At 40.7% G+C, this 22,333-nt stretch overlaps 1 protein-coding gene across 12 annotated transcripts in view; it reads left to right on the top strand.

Moving 5' to 3' along the window:
* Positions 1-558: 558 nt before the first annotated feature.
* SEC24D (SEC24 homolog D, COPII coat complex component) overlaps positions 559-22,333 on the top strand; it is a 110,693-nt gene continuing 88,918 nt past the window's right edge. For 2 of the 12 annotated variants that reach the window (XM_074040370.1, XM_074040376.1), the window contains exons 1-6: positions 559-650; positions 2,972-3,130; positions 11,274-11,403; positions 18,429-18,577; positions 20,146-20,421; positions 21,036-21,163. In XM_074040370.1, the coding sequence (XP_073896471.1) occupies positions 3,013-3,130; positions 11,274-11,403; positions 18,429-18,577; positions 20,146-20,421; positions 21,036-21,163 (801 nt within the window). In that variant the 5' untranslated portion in view covers positions 559-650; positions 2,972-3,012. Of the gene's footprint in view, positions 766-2,971; positions 3,131-11,273; positions 11,404-18,428; positions 18,578-20,124; positions 20,422-21,032; positions 21,164-22,333 lie in introns of all 12 variants that reach the window. The other 10 variants (XM_074040368.1, XM_074040375.1, XM_005555799.4 and 7 more) reach the window with 7 other exon arrangements.

Raw genomic sequence — 22,333 nt, 5'->3', positions numbered from 1 at the left:
AAACTTTTCCTTTGGGACATCTCCCCCATCCCCCACTCCTCCCGTGTTACACGTTGCCAGGCTGCTTTGAGCGTTCCTTCCTCTGTAGTGCATTGCACGGATACGTCATCAAATGTGCGTGTACACGTGCCAGATTCGCCTTTAAACGGTAATTTCCTCTAGGTCCAGATCGTGTACTTTCCTGTATGTAACGGTAGTGCAGTACCTGAACTATTAGTTATTTAAGTAATACGTAATGAATGAAGAGCTTAAAAAACTGCAACCTGTTGATGGAAGAATGAATGAACGCGCTCCCCTCCTTCCTACCCGGCTGCGCGGAGAAAATACGGTTCTGATTTAGCCACGACGTTAAAGGCTTTGACCTGTAGGGGGAGGGGAAGGAAAGAAAAGACGGGAAAAAGAAAACCAAAAAACAAAAAAACCGGAAAAAGGCAAAAAGCGAAAAGGGGGAGGTCGCTCGGCCTCTCGCTGGGCCAGTCCGGTGGCCCCGCCCCGCAGCGGCCGGTAGCTGTGCGCGTGCGCAGGCGGGAGCGCGGCGGCGGGTCCAAGCCCGGCGCTGGGGGCGCGCAGCCGGGAGAGGGTTTGACGTGGCAGTTCCCAGCCCAGCTGCAACTCCGAGCGTGAGACCAGGCTGAGGGGACGCCGGCCGGGTAAGAGGCTCGGGGGAGAAGCGGCCGCAGCGGGAGCCGGGCCACCGAGGGCTGCCGGCAGTAGACGCAGAGCCGCCGGCGCTCCGAAGCCCGCGGGGTGCGGGAGCGGGAGCAGGTAAAGCCTCGCACCCGCGGACGCGCTCAGGCGGGACAGCCCCTGCCCAGGCACAGCGGAGCGGGTTGCCGCGCCCGGCCCGGGGACAAGGCGGGAGACCGGGTGCCCACCTGAGGCAGGGGCGGCGGGAGAAGACCTCATTCTTTTTTCCTTTAGCCTTTTAGTGCAGTTTAATAGTGAGGCGGGCGGGATGGGGGAGAAGGAGGTGGGCGTGGGCATTTTTTACCCGCCCCCACCTTTTGCCTTGGGATGCAGGAACTGCCTAGTTAGGATCCTCAGTGACCACCATTCGAATGTCATTGCCAGCGGTTTTCTCGTCTCCTTATCAACTTTATTTCCTTTTTTGAAGGAAGGGAATGTTGGATGTATTCATGGTGAAAATGGCAACTATATCTTGAAGCTTCGGGACATCCGAATAGTGAAACTGATCTGGCCAAATACGAACTTGTTCCAGGGTTAGAAGTGCACCTTGGCTAGAGTTGCTGGGTGACAGTGAGCCAGGGGGCCGTTCTGGGATTGGGGCTCCCCAGATTTTGATCCTAGGCCTGCTCATGCCAAGTGTCTTTCTGCCATGTCGCCGCTTGAAGCTGAGTCAGGTTTCTTTAACTTGGTGCTCTGTGTGAGGAAGTTTGACGTGGCAAACTGGGTAGCGTGAGGAAGCTGATTCCTCTCAGTACCAGTTCAGAGGGACCTGGCTGCTTCCTGTTCTTTGGAGTGACCATCTCAGCCTCTCTTTTCTGTCACTCAGCAACAGGCTGCTACTTAGGTGTGTTCGTGCCGACTTCCTAAGTGCTCTTGCTTGGTTGGATGAGCTTGACCAAAGCTCAGGCTGCCACGTCTCTCTCTGCTAAGTGGGCGGAGGAAAAAAGGGTTGTCAGGAACAAAGTGGACCAGAAGGCCTTTGCCTGCCTCTCTCCTCCTTTTCAGTTCTCCTCTTCCCAGAAGGAAGTGATCTCACAGTATTTTTACATGGTTGCTTTTATTTTGGAAACTTATAGTTTAATATGGAAACAAAATCAAATCACAAATTTTAGGCTTCACATTTTAAATTTGAGATGTTATTTCTTGAGTATAGACAGATTCTAAGTCTTAGCAGGTACCACCGATCTCTTATCTTCAATTGTAGCAAATAAAAGAACAAAAGGAAGAATATACCTGTATGGGGCAAATAAACTGGAGATAAATTGTAGAATCAGTGGAAATCTGAAAAGGCTTCATTTCCTAAAAGAAGGAACTGAGGCTTAGAGAGGTTCTTCAGCTCATTCCATGTCACACAGTTAAATGGCAGATATAGAATGAAAACCCACTTCTCTTGCCAGGATTCAAAGCATTTTCTGCCGTATTAAAATTTTTTTTTTTTTAAATCATCAGTCCTATGAAAATCTCTTTTTTTGTTAAAACCTGGAAAAAATGGAAAATTTAAAGCAAAATTGGGTTCTGATTAGAATCAAGATTAAAAAAAAGAATAAAGATGAGTCTGTTATATTTGTGATGTGTGTGCCTACACACTTACAAAATTACACTTTTTTTCCTTAGTCCCTTAAATATAGGTGCATATGTTCTTAGAGATGTGATATCATTTAAATTAGAAAGAAATTCTGTCGCCTTTGAAAAACCACTGACAATACTCAAGTGGATATAGTGACCACCTGGCTTGGTCTAATTATGACTCATAAGCCTATTATCAACTTTATCTGTTGCTATGTTTGTTGGACTATGATTTCTCTTTGTCCTAATGACTAGATTAAAATAACTAATTAGAGGAGCACTAAAAAGACATAAGTCATAAAACATCTAATTGCAGACTACTGGCAGTTATGGTGGTCAGTCAGTTGAATGGCATGGTGTGCTCTGTGCTGAAATGTGACCATGGAAACCAAAAGCACAAAATCATAGGAACACTTATGAGAGACTATCTGCAAAATGCTTCAGGCTACCCTTAAAAAAGTGGTTGGGAGCTGTTATTCAGGTCTCATGCTTGAGAATTTGCCCAGAATTATTGAAGTGATTTACTGAATTTCAGAGAGCTATGGTTAGACTCTTTTTAGGGGATAATGATGCATTGTATAATACAAAGGTTTCTCATGTACCTGATAATTGTACTTTTCTTCAAACCATCATAAACATGTATTAACAGTGTTTATATTTTTAATAGCTTTAAGTGACAAACTCTCTTGGTAACATGTTTCTTGTTTCTCTGTTGCAGAGTTCTTTTGTAGATTTATCCTTTGGAATGATATTTTCATAATGAGTCAACAAGGTTACGTGGCTACACCCCCATATTCTCAGCCTCAGCCTGGAATAGGCCTTTCTCCACCTCATTATGGGCACTATGGGGATCCATCGCACACAGCATCTCCAACAGGTAAAGTGTGTTATTTTGACTTGTATGTGATTATTTAGTTCTCAGGCTCAGAGATGTAAGATGTTCTGAAAGAGGAGATTTGAAAGCATTGCATGATCATTATATAATGAAATGGCTTGAGATTACAGGATCATTTGGAAAAGGCTCTCATAGCAGAACTCTACATCACTAGTTTGGTTATTGCATGGAATACAAGTTTGGTTTTTAACTATAGACTAAAACAAACACTTCCTGTTTTATTTTTACTGTGAGTCTTGTTCTTGCTGTTAATTAGTGGTGTAAGGTTATTGTAAACATTGAATAAAAAAAAGAATTAAATTTATAAATGAATTAAATTTATGTATCCTTGTCTAGGATTGGCCCTAGATTAATCTGCCCATCAGTTATATGTGAGGATAATTCTTTGTACAATTCTTTATACAAATGGACCTTGTATAAATCAATGAGTAACTCTCAGGACTCACTGGAACTAGCTCAGATATCTGGGATCCAGGCTGTGCCAGGTAGAATGTATATAGTGCAAAGTCAGCAAGGGGTAAGGACTCCCTGTAGTGGGGCTTGATGTTAGCAGCCACACAGAGTATGCTACAGAAGATGCTCTGAGATTGTGAATTACCTGTGGAAAATCACTCTTATGATTTATTCCTCCCCAGATTTTAAAGATGTCCCGATGAAGCCTCCCTCTTCTTGTTCAGGACAGTCCTCTCCAGAAGGTTTATAATCTTGCCTTACTGGATCCTGTAGAAACCATTAACCCCTCCACTTTCTATCTGGTGGTTCATTTCTCCTCAGCATTTATTTATGAAGATAATTATAAATTATTCTTTTTTTATGATATATCGAAGTCTGGCCCTAAAAGCTTTCCCTGTACTGTCTTATTTAATCCTCATACAGTGCTATGCAGTAAGTTATTTTTGCAGGTAAAAAAACTGAATGTCTGGTGTCGTGGTGTCATGTGACTTGTCTAAGGTCACAGATAGCAAGTAGTAGCACTAGGATTCATACCCACATCTCTCAAGAAGACAAAAAACAAACTGCATACACACCTAAGTATAACACTTTGTATTGTTCACCCTTCCCTCTTCACAGGCATCTTCTTGAGAAAGTACTCACTATGCTTGGTGATCTCCACCTTTACCTCTCCTTCCCTCCATGGCTCAGCATAGTTTATACTCCATAGTTTGTCACCCCATCCACACTTCCACTTCCCTCACCAGGACTATCGGTGTCCTATTTCTCAAGCAGAAGACATTGCGCTGTCTGTCCTCTTTTGTATTTGACACTGTTTACCACTCTCATTTTTATGAAACTCTTTTCTCCTTTGGTTTCAACGACACTATCCTTTTGTTGTTTTTTGAGGTGGAGTCTCCCTCTGTCCACCAGGCTGGGGTGCAGTGGTGCGATCTCAGTTCACTGCAACCTCCGCCTCCTAGGTTCTAGTGATTCTCCTGCCTCAGCCTCCTGAGTAGCTGGGATTACAGGCACCCACCATCATGCCCGGGTAATTTTTGTATTTTTAGTAGAGATGGGGTTTCACCATGTTGGCCAGGCTTGTCTTGAACTCCTGACCTCAAGTGATCCACCTGCCTCCGCCTCCCAAAGTGCTGGGATTATAGGTGTAAACCATTGTGCCTGTTTTTTTTGGTCGCTTTCTGGACATTTCTTTGGAAGGGGTTCTACATGACCCTTAAGTGTTGCTGCTTCTCCCTCCATGTTCCATCTTCACCACTGTTCTCCCACTCTGTAGATTTTTCCCTAAGCTGGATCATTCACGGAAAGTGCTTGTCTCTCAGATCTATTTCTCCAGCCCAGATGCCTCTCCTAAGCTCTAGGCCAGGGGTATCCAGTCTTTTGGCTTTCCTGGGCCACACTGGGAGAAGAATTGTCATGGACCACACATAAAGTACACTAACAATAGCTGATGAGCTGAAAAAAAAAAAAATCAAAAAGATCTCATAATGGTTTAAGAAAGTTTTCAAATTTGTATTGGGCCACATTCAAAACTGTCCTGGCCACATGTGGGCCATGGGTTGGAAGAGCTTGCTCTAGACCCATATTTCCAGTTGTCCACCTTTGTTGAGGCATGTCACAATCACCATACCCAAAACAATTCCATATTCATCGTGGAAGCCTATGTTTTCTGGCATTTCAGATCTCACTCATTAGCATCATTTATTTGGTGATCTACACCAGAAACTTTATTTAAAAAAAAACAAAAACAAAAACAAACTTGGTAAGGCGTGGTGGCTCATGCCTGTAATCCTAGCACTTTGGGAGACCAAGACAAGTGGATCAGTTAAGGCCTGGAGTTTGAGACTGACCTGGCCAACATGGTGAATCCCAGTCTCTACTAAAAAAATAGAAAAAAAAAATTTGCTAGGCGTAGTGGCACATGCTTGTAATCTCAGCTATTTGGGAGGCTAAGGCATGAGAATCTCTTGAACCAGGGAGAAGGAGGTTGCAGTAAGCCAAGATCATGCCACTGCACTCTAGCCTGGGGAACAGAGTGAGACTCAAACAAACAAACACACAAAAACACCTCTCCCTCGTTTTTACCTCCTCCAATGCAATTGGTCTCCCAAATCTTTTTGGAGTGATTGTAAACAGGTTTCCTACCTGCTTTCTCCTTTCCATTCTCCTGTTACTCTTTTTGTTCAATCCATCCATCTCTCACATGGATTACTAAAATGATCTTGTAACTATTATCCCTGTCTCCAATACTGCCTTTTTCCAAACCATCAACTCCTGAGCCAGAGGGATTTTTTTATACCATGCAAATCTAATTTGAATTCTACTTTTGTGTTCTAATACTTTTGTAGGCCTCTATACTATTTGCCATACTGTGTTATAATAGATGTTCCTATAGTAGATGTTCCTGGAGCAGAGAAGGCACTCATGACTGCTTTAAAAAAATTTTTTTTAATTGGCAAATAAAAAACTATATATACATACATATTATATACAACATATTGTTTTGAAATATGTATACAGTGGAATGGTTAAATTGAGCTAATTATAAATGTTTATTCAATGAAGTGAATGACAAACTGTAGCACTCATTAGCAAAACACTCTGGTATTTACCAATATTTAATTAAATTAAATTAATTTATTTATTTGAGACAGGGTTTTGCTCTCTTGCCGAGTTTCCGAGTAGCTGGTAGAGATGAGGTCTCCCTGTGTTTCTCAGGCTGGTCTTGAACTCCTCAGCTCAAGTGATCCTCTCGCCTTGGCCTCGCAAAGTGCTGATATTATAGGAGTTAGCCTCGGCACCTGGCCTTACCAGTATTTTTAAAAGCTGTCTTTGTTGGATTAAATCCTTCACACTTTAATTTAAACTGATTTCTCCTTACTTAATGGATATTAAATATCAGGTGAATAACCAGGCTATTATACTCTCTGCAAATATACCTTTCTATGCATATTATGGTGTTTTGGTTTAATTATTTAAGACTTTCACTAAATTACCCCATCTCTTGTATCTCTGATTATACTGTGCTGAATAACCTTAGATACCTTAATCTTCAGTCTTCATGTGTCTTGTCTAACCTTTTAGTGATCCTTTTATTGGTCTCCTGACAGACACAAGCAAACTTGTTGTGATTCCTTGAAATATCTGTTCTACTGTAGATCTGGCCAGTGCTAACTCTTGCTTTGTGTTGCTCACATTATCATATCTCCATTTATGCCTATTCATTGTGGTTTTGTAAAGCTAGTGCTGTATACTAACACTTTTTTTTTTTAAGGGACAGGGTCTTGCTTTGTTACTCAGGCTGGATTACAGTGACGAGATTATAGCTCACTGCAGCCTTGAACTCCCGGGCTCAAATGATCCTCCTGCCCCAGATTCCAAAGTGGCTATTACTATAGGTGTGCTCCACCATGCCGAGCTAATTTTAAATTTTTTTTTGTAAAGATGGGGTCTCACTATGTTGCCAAGTGCTGTCTCGATCTCATGGCCTCAAGGCATCCTCCTGCCTTGGCCTCCCAAAGTGCTGAAATTACAGACATGAGCCACTGCACCCAGCCACAAATTTAACAGATTTATTTGATGAACAAAATAATTGTGGTAATATGACATTGAATAAAATAAGCCTAATCTCAGTCCTCATAGTGTTTACTTAGTGAGAAATGCACTAAATAAATTAACAATGACAATTTTGGGGGGAAGTACTATTGTAAAGGAAGTAGAGGGTGGTATGGAAACACGCGGCAGGGGCGCCTGAACAAGACGTAGGGTGGAAGGGCTCCTTCCTGGAGGGAATGCCTTGAAACATGAGTGAGAATTGGCCAGGTCAGGAGGCAGTTTGCTGGGATTGGAAGGCGGTACTTTTCAGGACCTGCAAGACATTTGGCATGGCTGGGGAGTAGCATGGGAACCGTGAGAGATGCCACTGGTGGGGAAATGTGGGATCATTTTAAGGAATTTAGACTTTATTGTAAGGGCAGTAGAGTGCCACTGAAGTGATTTAATCTGGGAAGGGTCACAATCCAATGTATGTACATTTTAGAAAGCTACATAGCACATTAGTAAGTGTGGAGAAGTAGTTACAGCTGGGCGTACTGCTCTCTGCAGCAGGGTTTTTCAACTTCAGCACTATTGACATTTGAGGCCAACGAATTCTTTGTTGGGGGAGGGTAGCAGGGTGCCATCCTGTGCCTTGTGGGATATTTGGTAGCATCCTTGGTCTCTATCCACTGGATGCCAGTAGTACCTCCCCCAACCTTCTGGGAGTTGTGGCAACCAAAAATGTCCCAGACATTGCCAGATGTCCTATTTTAGGGACAAAATCGCCCTTGGTTGAGGACACTGGTCTGGAGACAGAGAGTTAAGAATTATTAATGTCCTATAACAAGGACAGGGGCTGTGGGGTGGTGATAGGGCTCCTAATAGTGAGCTGATATAGGTGCACCATCCAGCACGGTGCTTTAGGGACCATAGCCATTACAATTCTACCCATATAATAGGGAGCTTATCTTTGTTTATTTTAGATAAACATTTTTGCCCCCAACAAATGGCTTTTACTTTTGTTTTAGTTTGTCAGGTCCAGGACCAAATTCAAGGCATGCTTTTCTGTGATGTGGTTTGGTCAGTGTTCCTTTGCTGATAACAGTACCCTTTAGTGGAAAGGGATTTGTTAAAGGGTATCAGGAAGGAAACAAAACATCAGAAAAAGGCAGAGAACCAGACTTGGGAGTATGTGGTCCATGAAGGTGAACATTCCCCATGCAGGACCATTCCACCAGAAGTCACCACCTTTCTCCCCCAGGAGAATCATCTCTGCCACCAGGCTGACCAGAGTCTCCCAGAGGTGTGCTGCTTTGCTGAATTTAGAGCACAAGGCAAAACAAATTGTAAGGCAGTCTAGGAATTTTCACTTTTCCACCTCAAGACGGTGTATTAATATTAATAGAAAAGCAAGTAAGAAGGGGATTGGAATTGTTGAGTTTACTGGTCTATAGTATCTGCCACTGTATTAGAGACCAACTTGTGATCTTAGATTTTTTTTTTTGGTGGAGTTTGTCTAAGAACAGCTTACTCTCATTGCATGGTGTTCCTTTCCTATTAAAATTCTCATACTGCTCTATAAAGAACCTGATTCTCTTTGTGTTTGAGTACTTTTGAAAATGCCAATAACATGGCTGGGGGAAGACTATGACTTTGCAGATATCAATGATACTGACTTCCCTTTGCCCTGGGGGTGGAGTGCAAGTGACACATAGGACTTTGCAGTCTGACCCCAGCCAACCTGGACAGCCTCCACTCTGGCTACTTTCCCTCCCAGCCTCTCCACACCAAGCCTTTCCCCTGTCCTGATTGTGCCATCTCTGTCATGTCTTTGCTCAAGCTTTGCCTTCTAACTAGAATCCCTTCTTATCCTGTCTTCTATATGAAGAAAACTGCTTCTCCTTCAAGATTCAGCTCAAGCAGTCCTTCTTTGAACTCTTCTCAATTCCCCCAGGAAGAGTTAGGTAGTCTCTCTGCATATTGTAACAGTCATCACAAGACATTGTAATGATTTGTTTACATGGTTGTCTCTTCTCTCAAATGGCTCAAAGGCACCTTAAGTGTATGTTGAATAATAATGAGAATGATTTGAGAATGCCACAGAATGATTTGAATCATTGTCATAGAGTTGATTCCCAAACAAAAGAGAGAGCACAGTAAGATTGATGTATAAATTCTGCTTGCATCTATCAGAGCTGTTTTTTTTTTAATTCTCTAGACATGTTTATAGGGGTTTTCGTGAAAATTGCTATTATCCTACTTATTTTTTTAAAAGGGGGAAATATTTTTGGAGAGCCGGGAGGCAAATAAGAAAAAGAAAGAAAAAAAAAAAAAAAGAAGACCGAAGTTGAAAATATATTAATGCTACTGTTGTGAATTGCCTACATTTGTCCAAAATAATGTTTTTAAAATGAAAATATAAATGTGTTTGTAATTATGGTGCATATGCTTTGTTAGAATAAAAATGCTTAAGAAAAGAGAGCAGGGGCTATGGCCAGGGAAGATGAAACAGCTGTTTTGAAAACTGTCATATCCATTGCTTCATTTAATTTTCAGAACAATCCTTGGAGCTAGGGAATATTATTGCCATGACATGGGATTACAAGTTGAAGCTCTGAAAAATAAAATATTTTATCAGAGTCATAAATTCAAAGTTGTCTGTGACTGCAAGTCTCATGTTTTTCTAACTTTGCTGGGTTTGGGGTTTAGAACTTTGTATTAAAATGTAGTGTTATAAGGATAGTATTTATTGAAAATAATGGTATATGAATTTGCTAAGTAAAACTATGTAGAATTAATATAAAAATGTCCTCAGTTTAAGGAATCCTATTTTAAGAGAAGAAACCTTGTAAAAGTTTCAGTATTATTCATGAAGACTGGCACTTCTGTGGATACCTGTCATTTTAGATTATGCAAACATCTGAAAGCATTCTCTCGAAAGCAATTATGACAATATAAGAAACTCTTCCTGGGTGACTACACGTCATCAGTCAATTCCTTTCTATCCAAGGGAATAAACTTTCTATCTGAGGGAATAAAGGAAACGTTAATATGAAATACCACGACGAAGTGAAAGCGGGGAGTGCACAGCAGGCAGCTAGGTGGTCATCGAAGACCTTGCCAGAGAGCAGGGTATGGTCAAAAGTAAATTGAATAAGTGAAAACAAGCAAGTGGAGAGAGCAGATAGAAGAATTGAAGTTTTTCTCTTTTTTTCTTTCTAGAAGCTAGAAGAGGTCTCAGGTAATCTAGTCTAAGACTTTCATTTTGCAGGAAGAAAACTGAGGTCCTTAAAGATAAGCTTCTTGCCCAGGGTCATACAACTAATAAGTAACCATGTGGGGCCTTGAACTGCTCTAATCCAAGCCTAGTGATTTCTCTCCTCTATTGCAATTTCTCGAGAAGAATAGACAGAAATGTCTGAAGACAGTTCCAAAGAGAAGTCTTTAAAGGTCTCTATTTGAGAAGAGCTGCTAATAAATGAAAAGAGTCATTCCCAGAAGCATTCATTAATTGCATGTGGTCCCATATTTTGTCTGAGCAAGCATGATGAGTCTGACTCTCAGTGAGCAGTCCCCCAGCTGTTTATCATCCAGCTATTTAGGATCCTGGAAAAATTATTAAGCTCTGAAGGAAGTGCTCAGGATTTTTAGAAAGATAGACCCTACTCCCCATCTGCTTTTGTTGTGCTGTAAGTCAAAGGCATTTCTAGTGTTCTCCCCCATGTCCCATTTAGTTATAGTTAGAATGCTCTACCATGACCCTTCCTGCTTTTTCCAGGTTTATTTCTGATATCTAACTGCCGTTTTTCATTGCGCGTTCTAGTATTCTTTGCGTGATAGTGTGCTTTATCAAATGCCTCTGTCATATGCAAATTTATTTTTTTCTGTTTTAGTTTCTGTTTAGTGATAAAATGGTTCCCTTCTTTTCTGCTCTTTCATCATTATGATAGTCAAATACTCATGCCAGAGCCTGGTATTGACAGGTCTGTAGGTGATGGTTAAGCTTGAAAGAGATTTTGTTCTAATCCATTTATTTCCCTCCTCCTCCACCTAGTTTTCATTTTTAACCTAATGACTTTGCTTCATCTCTCTTTGTACTTTAATGCACTTCTAAATTCATGCCCCTCTCTTGCAGGTATGATGAAGCCAGCAGGGCCTTTGGGGGTCACTGCCACTGGGGGAATGTTGCCTCCGGGTCCTCCACCTCCTGGGCCCCATCAGTTTGGTCAGAATGGAGCTCATGCTGCTGGTCACCCTCAACAAAGGTGAGCTAGGTAGATTCCAGCCTTCGTTTGTATATTCAACTAATATGATTTCAGAAATACCTTCTAAGCTTATATGTTTATTGGTTGAAAGTTTGACTAAAATGTCTACATCCCTGAAAGGATCTATTAGATAACTGCCCTAGGAAACAAAGCAATAGGAAAAGTTATGGCTGGGCATGGTGGTTCACGGCTGTAATCCCAGCACTTTGAGGGGTTGAGTTGGGCAGATGGCTTGAGCCCAGGAGTTTGAGACCAGCCTAGGCAACATAGTGAGACCCCGTGTCTACAAAAATAGAAAAAATTAGCCGGCCTGGTGGCGCATGCTTGTAGTCCTAGCTACTGGAGAGGTTGAGATGGGAGGATCCTGTAAGCCCGGGAAGTCAAGGCTGCAGTGAGCTATGACTGTGCCATTGCACTCCAGCCTGGGCAACACAGTGAGACCCTGTCTCAAAAAAAAAAACAAGAAAAGTTATGAAGGAAAAAGACAATATTAGTAGGTATTTTAAAATGTATCAAAAAGTACTTGTGTCAGTACCATACATTTTAGTTTTGAGTTATGTTCAGTTTGTTTTAGAATTTCATGTCAATTTCTAATTCCTTTAGATGCCCACGGCCTATATTCTTGAATAAAATTTTAAATCATTCTATTTTCTTGGATCCTTCACAGAACTGAGCTTAGTGCCAATGGGTGCTTAATAAATGTTTTAAAATTAAATCAGATTGTTGCCAATGGTAAAGTCTAGGAGCTTGATGTGGAAGGCACACAGATGCCAGTGAGGGATTCTCAAAAGGCAGAGCTGTAGTAAAAACAACACAGGAAATAAATCTTGTGTTTGTGTTTATAATAAATTGAGGGAGAGAAAAGTTGGAAGCAGGCCTGGAGAAGCCAAGATGTATGAAATATTTAGAGCCTGCAGCCCACTAGGGACTAGTCCCTGGGAAAGAAGCCAGCATCAAACCTTCCTTGTTAGAAATCCCATTATTGTTTATCCGGTGAGGTGTAGCTGCCGAGAACCTGTGCCACGCCAGTGCCAAGCCACAGGCAGTGTTTGCTTTGGAGTTTCTCCAAGGATTACCCAGAGGCTTCATTTCTCAGATTCCTTCTCAGGTAGCAAGGTTTGGGGGTGGGGAGGGGTGGGCAGTAACCCCTAGATGTGACTCTAGACCCTCCTAATGGTGAAGCCTTTTAGTCATGGTCTTTCATGAAGCCTATAGTCCTCCATAATAGGAAAACTCCCTCCGGGATTTTTTTAAGTCATCAGGTTAATTCTCCTACAGGGCATTTGTGAGTTTGGCACTTGCTGGCTCTTGTTTGTCATGATAACATTTGCCGGTTGAAATGGTAGCTATGGGATGCAGAGGGTAGGTCATTAAGTGTGATAGTAGTTTAAGCTTGGAGCAAGAAGTCAAAGGGCCTTACTCGGGACTTGACCCTACTGCCCTGAGTCTCAGAAGAGTGATAGAAAGGCAAGAGAGGAAGAGCAAAGAGACGGAGAAGCAAGACGCCTCTTCTGGTTCAAGCAGTTTACCACCTGTGGACACTGGTGAAGTTCCTTGGCCATGCCCGTCCTCATTTTCCTCACTTGTAAAATGAGAATATAGAACTCTCAGTCCAGAAGTAAAGGGGAGAAGACCTAGAAAAATTCATCATTACTGGGTGTGGTGGTTCACGTCTGTAATCCCAACACTCTGGGAGGCTGACACGAGAGGATCGCCTGAGCCCAGGAGTTCGAGACAGCCTGGGCAACATGATGAGACCCCATCACTACAAAAAATTTAAAAAATTAGCCAAGCATGGTGGCATGCACCTGTGGTCCCAGCTACTTCAGAGGCTGAGGTGAGAGGATAGCTTGAGGCCAGGAGGTCAAGGCTGAAGTGAACTGTGTTTGTGCTATTATACTCCAGCCTGGGCGACAGAGGGAGACCCTGTCTCAAGGAATGAAAAAAAAAAAAAAAAAAAAATTATTGTTGTGAACTTCCAGGCATCTCAGATTTTTTTTTTTTTTTAAAAAGAAATACAGAGATTGAACAGCTGGTTTCAAGTTTAGAAAAATGTTTTGGTCACTGGTATTAGCCTGGAATTGATTTTGTTTTGTTTATTGCCATTTATTTCACTTGAGTAGGTTGCTTAGGAGTGAGTAAACCATAGACTTTGCCATCAAGCAGGCCCTAACTTTGTGATTGTGAGCCCAGCACAGGGTCTGGCCCAGTGAAGAGCGGAGGACTCTAGAGTCAGGACATGTTTGCTTATCTTGGCCTAGACGGTTACTAGCTAGATAAGTTACCTAACCTCTATGTGCCTCGGTTTGCTCATGACGATTTTAACAATAATACATGGTTTTGAGGATTTTAATGATTAACGCATGCAGAGTACCTTTCCCAGTGCACAGTGCCCATGGACTCAACACCTTAGCATTTGTCAGTATCATTTCCATTGGCTGAAAAGTCCACTGTTTATAACATGTCCATCCTTAGAGCTCAATGTAGTTACTCATGACAGCTCAGGAATCTCTTGACAGCTTAAAGAAGCTGCTTTTATGGTGATTCCTAGGGAAGTACTGACAGATTTTACTCCCTGTCTTCTACTGTTCACTTACTACAACTTGCATACTGGATTGAAGGTTAGAATTGGGGTTAAAAAGTGAAAAAGTCAGGGAAAAGTGTAGTATTTCAGGCTGAGCCTTTCTGCTGCCTTGCCCTCATGGGACACGATTCTGTGAATGTAGCGCAATGCAAGGGTAAAGTGCACCGTGATTGTGCAGGTGAATCACACCAGTCTGATGACAGAGGCTGTCAAAGAGCATAGATGGCATATGACTTTTCAATGGGAATTCCAGCATTTTATCTGTGTCATTTGTACTTAGTATACCAAAGAAATATTTTAATTTTACTGTTTCTAAATTATCAAATAGAAACAAGATATAAAAAAGTTACTACGTTGATTTGAGTTTAACATGTAAAATTGTTATGTTTAAAATACTGCTATTTTAAATATAATGTTTTATAAAATTTAAAAGTCATACCTAGTTATTTGTCTTTTTGATTTGACTGAGGAAGAATAAATGTCTTAAACTTGGCAAGCAGTGCTAACGTTATCTACATAGAGTTACTACTGGGTAGGATATTAAATAAAATCTGCAACCTAAAAATCAGTGTTTTAAATTATAAGATAAAAATTCAATCAATCAATTGTAAGTGATGTATTCTGATGAAGAAACAGTGAATTTGAGGGAACAGGGGACCCATCTTCCCAAATTGAAGCTGATATGTGTGAATCTACTAAGAAATTGATTGCAACAAAAGATGAAGGAGCAATAAAAATATGAGAAGTAGTTGTTTTTTCTTCAATTTTATTTAACGTGGGAAACGATGCTAGGATGTGGTGGAACTTTCATTTTTTCTACTCTATGGGCTAGGTATTCAAAATTCTGATTTTGTTTCAATCAGATTTTGAAAAATTTGGCATCTTAATTCCGCATACAAACTTCAGCATAAATCTCATTTCTTGAGCAATTTGTTGCAAACTTGAAAATGGGAAGTGTTTGAAGTTGAACAGGCCACAGAAAACGGAGTCAACTCTACAGAGGATTAGGATTAAATCGAGGCTAAATTTTCAGGTTTTATTAATAATCTGGTAGTAATTATTTATTGAATTCTTTCTGATGGTGAATCTGCCCTTCTCTGACATTCAGTGAAACAGTAAATTAAAATACATACTTGACATTCAATGAAACCGTAAATTAAAATATATAATTGAATGTTTTTCAGTCTAGAGCCGTGTTAAATAAAGGCAGTCAACATGAGAAACATTTATTTAACTCTGTATGGTTCTTCATTTTAACATTATAGCAAAAAAAAAAAAAAAGGGATCATTCCATTTTACTTGCTCTTTTTCAGAATTTGAAAGCTTCGAGCTACAGAGATTAAGTGGCTTAGCTATAGTGGTACACCAGGTTTCTGTGCTATGGCAGGAGGACTTGGATTCCCACCTCTGCTTTGTACGACATGCTATGTGATTTTGAATAAAGCAATGAAGTTAAAAAATATGGGCGGGGCGCTGTGGCTCACGCCTGTAATCCCAGCACTTTGGGAGGCTGAGGTGGGCGGATCACGAGGTCCAGAGATTGAGACCATCCTAGCCAACATGGTGAAACCCTGTCTCCCCTGTCTCTACTAAAAGTACAAAAATTAGCTGGGCGTGGTGGTGCGTGCCTGTAATTCCAGCTACTCGGAAGGCTGAGGTAGGAAAATCACTTGAACCCGGGAGGCGGAGGTTGCAGCTGAGATCTTGCCATTGCATTCCAGCCTGGGCGACAAGAATGAAACTCCATCTCAAAAAAAAAAAAAAAATTAAATTAAATTTGTATATTTAAGATGTTCTTTCATCGCTTTCCTCGTTTATATGAGGGTTTTGTTAGCTATTTAATACTATTCTGTTTATTTTAAAATTGATAATAATTGCTTTTAAAAACCAAATCTATTTAAAACTTACCATATTTAAGTTGGTCAGAAAGAAATAATATATTTGTGAATTTCTGAAACCTAACTCCTGGGCTATATGTTAGGCACTGAATGATAAGTAGGCATTTATGGATTGAAAGTAATAACTGATGGTTATACAGTCTCTCATTCTCTATTTTAAATCCTTAAATCCTTAACTTTTGTTAAGTTAAAAAAAAATACTTGAAGCTGCTTGTGTTATAACTCCTGTTTGAAATATATTTTGTCCATTTATGAAACACCTTTGACATTGTTTTGGGGGGCTTTTTTCTCCATATAAATGCAGCATCCCCAGTTTCTGCTTATCAAATCCAAAGTGTGTAACCGTACCTCACTGCATCCATGAATATATTCTGTAGTACATGTGTATTCTGCCTGTGTGTAATTACTTCATTTATTCCCTATGACAAAGTTTTTTGGCTGTTGGTTTGTTTTGAGACGGAGTCTCGCTCTGTCGCCCAGGCTGGAGTGCAGCGATGTGATCTTGGCTCACTGCAAGCTCCACCTCTGGGGTTCACGCCATTCTCCTGCCTCAGCCTCCCGAGCAGCTGGGGTTACAGGCACCCGCCACCACGCCCGGCTAATTTTTTGTATTTTTAGTAGAGATGGGGTTCCACCGTGTTAACCAGAATGATCTCGATCTCCTGACCTCGTGATCCACCTGCCTCAGCCTCCCAAAGGGCTGGGATTACAAGTGTGAGCCACCGTGCCTGGCAGATAAAGTTTTTTTAAAAGATGACAAAGTATTATTTCTTAAAAAGAAGAAATGTTTTCATCTTAGGAAACAATGGATTTACAAAACAGACCTTTAATATAATTCTTGAAATCATTTTTTTAGTGATCACAACATATTTTAAATGTGTCATGTGAGACTAGAATTAGATTTTTTGTGCTTGTGTGTCACCAGTATCATTAATTGATTAGAGATATAAAGAACACTTTTACTGTGAAAAGTTAATGTTTGTATTTTCTATCTTTTATTCATTTTCTTCCAAAAAGTATTTAAGTCAAACGGTGCTTAGTCTAACTGTGTTGGGGTTTTTGGAAAATTTGACAGGAGAGAAATTGGATAGTTTTGTTTAACAATATTTTTGGGTTACAGTGTTATTCATTCAATCATTTCTAGATAATTTTCTGCTATAGGATAGCTTGTACTTGTGGGTACAATGGAAAGAGCATTTTCTTTCTTTCTTTTTTTTTCTTGCAACATGGATTTTATTAGGCAGGCTTTTCTGCATCATTACAGAAGAGTCCTAAATTACAAAGTCAATTCCGGCTTCCTATGAAACATAGACTGCAGAAATAAGCTGTTCAGAGGTATGAGTGGAAAAGAGCGTTTTCATCACTCACCTATTTATCTCAAAGTGTGAGATATTATTCTGCAAATATGCTAAATGTCGTTCACTCAGAGTAATGGTTGGAAGGTTAATTTTCTGTTTTGTTTGTAATAATCAATTTAAACATATGGAGAAAAATGACAACATAAAATTAGTGTGATGCTTTGAAAAGTGCACTCACTGAAGACCTGGAAGAACGCTGGTCCTAGTGTTGTCACAAATAAATTGTGAGACTTTAGGCAAGCAGTGGCTTCCCTCAGGCTCTGCTCCTAACCTCTCAATGGCAGTAGGAGGCAGAAGGCAAGACATGGGCCATGGGGAAATAGTTTCCAGTTTACAGAGAAATCGAAAGAAGAGTATACCATTTGGGAAAATTCAATTTTATTTAAAATTCATAAGAATTTATAATGTGACTCTCAGGCAGGCTTTAATCTCATTTGGCAGATTAACCATGCTAGGTACACTGTCCAGATAGCAGCCATTGTTTAATGCAGAACAAGAAAAAAATAAATGTCTAATAAGTTCAAGCTAAATCAAAGGTAAAGCATGATGTACTTTTTAGATATTTTTTTTTTCTCTTTGGAACAGGGTCTGGCTCTGTTGCCAGGCTAGAGTGCAGTGGCGCAGTCTCAGCTCACTGTAGCCTTGACCTCCTGGGCTCAAGTGATCCTCTTACTTCAACTGTCCAAGTAGTGCCACCACTCCTGGTTAACTTTTTATTTTATTTTGTTTTATTTTTCGTAGAGACAGGGTCTCACTATGTTGCCCAGGCTGGTCTTGAATTCCTGGGCTCAAGTTGTCCTCCCACCTCAGCCTCCCAAAGTGCTAGGATTATAGGCGTGAGCCACTGCTTCTGGCTGTATTGTTTTCTTGATTTTCGTTTTTCTGATGGTTAACTTTAGTATAGATAAGGCTCTGGTGGGCTCAGTTTCCCAAACTGATTTCCAGAACTGGTTTTATGCTCACAGTAGGATTTTTTTTTCTATCTCGGTATGTTCAGCATGTGAGCATAAATATAAGATGATGCTACATGATCATATTGAGCTCATGTCAAGCTTAATTAAAGATTTAGTGTATAATATCAGTCATTTTCCTAGGCCCACTAGACAGGCTTATTTAATTACATTGTTGTATGTCATTTGCTTGAGATGCTGTGATACTGTTTAACATCCTGTTTTCCTTGCTCAGATTTCCAGGCCCTCCACCTGTCAACAATGTGGCATCCTCATATGCACCATACCAACCCTCTGCACAATCATCTTACCCAAGTCCTATGTCCACTTCATCTGTCACCCAGCTGGGCAGCCAGCTCAGTGCTATGCAGATCAACAGCTATGGTAATAGTTTTATTGTTAGTGTTTATTGACTGCCTTGTGTCCTGGTTATTTTTAATGAGAGAGGTTTTCTTCATTTTTAAAATAGATGTAACTAGGGCATACTGTGTTGAAGTAGTGTTTGGACATTTTAATAATAAAGCATCTATCTTATGTAGGGCTATAGTTAATTGTTTTCTTGATCATGCTGCCACTTATTTCAAGGTAATTGAAGGACCCTCAGAATACCTTCCATTCAATGATTGAACAATAAAAAAAGACAAAAAATCCTGACTTAACAAATAAGCATTAGAACAGTGAAATTATTTTAAGAAATAAAATAAGGATAATTTAAACCTTGTATTGTTTGTGATGGGGCCCCCAAATCAGAAATATAGTATTCATTGTTTCACAGTGCATTTTAATTATGTGTTTAGATCATGGAAAGAATGGAAGCTCAGATGTTGTGAGGCAGAAAAGAGAAGAATAAGAGAGGAAAGAGTCACAGTACTGAGATTTACATCAACAGAAATGCTGTATATCCTATGAGTCGTGGAAAGCTCCACTGTAATGACAGCACAGTTGGCCATTTATCTAGATGAAGAATATTTTCATGTTACTTAAAATTAGTTTTCTGAAGTGTGATTAAAACCCCTCTATTTTCTGTCTTTTACTCATTTCAAAATGGGTAAGTCTCCAAAGAAGCAACCCAGTTTCCCATAATCAGAGAAAGGAAACATAATCTGGTTTTACAGCTGTTTCCAATATGATTGGAGAGTATGTTGGTGGCCCTTCTCTTCTCTCTGGTTATTTCTACCTAATTCTGAAATTTGTTTGGTCAGGTCACGCACAGGATGCAAATAATTTATTGAATGTGCAATTTACCTGAGTAATGCTTGTTATGTAATAGAATTTTTATATGATTTTCTAGATTTTTGTACCAGATACAAATTCTTAAATTAATGTGTATATCATGTAATTACACAACTGAGTTAAAATTTATCCTATGAATTCCCTCACTTAAATTATAAATGTTGCTTTTACCTTTTAAAAATTTTCCAGACCAGGCATGGTGGCTCACACCTATAATCCCAGCACTTCAGGAGGCCAAGGAGGAAGTACTGCTTGAGCCCAGGAGTTTGAGACCAGCCTGAGCAACATCATGAGACCCCATCTCCACACACACACACACAAAAAAAAAAGAAAATGAACTTGGCATGGTGGTGTGTGCCTGTAGTCTTAGCTACTTGGGAGGCTGAGGTGGGAGGATCACTGGAGCCCTGGATGTTGAGGCTACAGTGATCCATTATCTTGCCATTGCATTGCAGCCTCAGTGACAGAGCAAGACCCTGTCCTAAAAAAAAAATCCCAGTTGTGTAAAATAGTATTTGTTCTGTTTTCTGAATGAAGATTTCAATTTGTGGCAAAAAAAAAAAAAACCCAAACATGTATTTCTAAGGGTGTCCTCTTGCTTTATGTCAGGAAAACAAGCATCTCTGTCGTGTACTTTGCAGAAGTCAGAGAGTTGAGAAATGTGGTATTTAAGTGGGCTGGTCTTCTTTCTCACGCAGGTTCAGGCATGGCTCACGCAGGTTCAGGCATGGCTCCTCCAAGCCAGGGACCCCCTGGCCCTCTGTCAGCCACATCATTGCAGACTCCTCCACGACCTCCACAGCCGTCCATTTTGCAACCTGGATCTCAAGTTCTTCCACCACCACCCACCACACTCAATGGTCCTGGTGCCTCACCTTTGCTTCCACCAATGTACAGGCCAGACGGGCTCTCTGGGCCTCCTCCTCCAAATTCTCAGTACCAGCCCCCACCTCTTCCAGGCCAGACCCTGGGTGCTGGATATCCTCCACAGCAGGGTAAGGTAGACAGGGTGCAGGGAAATGCTTTGGGTTACCCGGGGGAACCCTTAACTGAAAATCAGCTTTGTTCCTATGTTACTAGGTATTTATCACTTACTTTTAAGAAATGGTAGTGTTAGGCCGGGCGCGGTGGCTCAAGCCTGTAATCCCAGCACTTTGGGAGGCCGAGGCGGGCGGATCACAAGGTCAGGAGATCGAGACCACAGTGAAACCCCGTCTCTACTAAAAATACAAAAAATTAGCCGGGCGCGGTGGCGGGCGCCTGTAGTCCCAGCTACTCAGGAGGCTGAGGCAGGAGAATGGCGGGAACCCGGGAGGCGGAGCTTGCAGTGAGCCGAGATCGCGCCACTGCACTCCAGCCTGGGCAACAGCGTGAGACTCCGTCTCAAAAAAAAAAAAAAAAAAAAAAAAAAAAAAAAAAAAGAAATGGTAGTGTTTGAAGAGTTTTGGCAAGAGCAAAGAAATGGGGAACCACATTCATAATTGACTCCTTGCCTTTTTTAATAAGATGAAAAATACAACATGCTTGACTGAACAGCATAATATTGTCACAAGTCTTACATGCTGGATTTGGGATGATAGTCATTTCTCTTTAAATTTTTTCCAAGCAGCCAACTCTGGCCCCCAGATGGCAGGCGCCCAACTTTCTTACCCGGGAGGCTTCCCCGGAGGTCCTGCACAGCTGGCTGGTCCGCCACAGCCCCAGAAGAAGCTGGATCCTGATTCTATCCCTAGCCCAGTAAGTGTTCTACTCACTCTCAGAGTCTCACTCACAAAGGAAGCATCCATTTTTCTCAGCAACTCGTCAGTTTGTTAGCATTTATCCTGTTCATTATCTTAGAAGTTAGGAGATACTCATCACATAGAGGGAAGGCTTCCTTCCTTATATGTGTGTATGGGGGGAGGTATGCTAGGGTTATGGGCATACTAAAGGTCTCCATGAAAGAGCAGCCTATGTTGGCTTTTTTTTTTTTTGGTGTCGTATAAACTGGGCAGTGTCTATAATGTTTACATTGACATATTTTGCCAGTATCTATTGCTATGTAATGAGTAATTAATAGACTATATCCTGTAGAAACATGCTATTTTAGATAACTAAAGGATCCTTTTCAATAAGAGAAACCCATAGAGACTGAAAGTATATTTTACATCTTGCACATTAAAAAAAACAAAATTTGTTTATGTAAAGTTAGAACTAAACTCTTCACTCAGGTGATTTTTTTGTAGGGTTACTCTTGAATAATTTTATCAGTCAAGCTTTACAAGGCTATTCTGCATAGCAAACAATCCCCAACTTTGCTTACAACTGCAAAGATGTATTATTCACTCAGCTTACATGTAGGCCGCAGCAACTGCAGATTGGCTTTAGGCTTTGCTTCATCCGTCCTTATTCCAGAATCCAGAGTGAAGAGGCATCCACTACTGAGGACATGCTATTTTGTGGCAGAGGGAGGAAACAGCTGGCCAAAATGTGCAACAGCTCTTAAAGCTTCCACTCATGTGTGGCATGTGTTATAACCACTCATGTGCCCTTGGCTGAAGCAAGTCATAAAACAAAGCCCAATGTCAATGGGGCAGGGAAGCTGCCAATTTTATGGCATTGGGATATAAAATCCTTTTGGAATAATAATGAAATTGGCTACAGTTAGTTTTGTGTCTTTGAATAGATTCTGTAAACATAAGTAGAAGAAGTTAGAAATAAACTAAGGAGCACAAAAAGCTACCATATTAGCTAACTTTTGCTGTGTAACAAACTGCTACAAAACAGTAGCTTAGCACTACTATTTAATTAATTAATTAATTTGTTATTATACTTTAAGTTCTAGGGTACATGTGTACAACGTGCAGGTTTGTTACATATGTATACATGTGCCATGTTGGTGTGCTGCACCCATTAACTTGTCATTTG

The sequence above is a fragment of the Macaca fascicularis genome, chromosome 5 (assembly GCF_037993035.2).
Source record: "Macaca fascicularis isolate 582-1 chromosome 5, T2T-MFA8v1.1".
NCBI classification, from domain to species: domain Eukaryota; kingdom Metazoa; phylum Chordata; class Mammalia; order Primates; family Cercopithecidae; genus Macaca; species Macaca fascicularis.
Note: the sequence above shows the minus strand (reverse complement) of the source record. Positions and strands in the feature narration are given on the sequence as shown.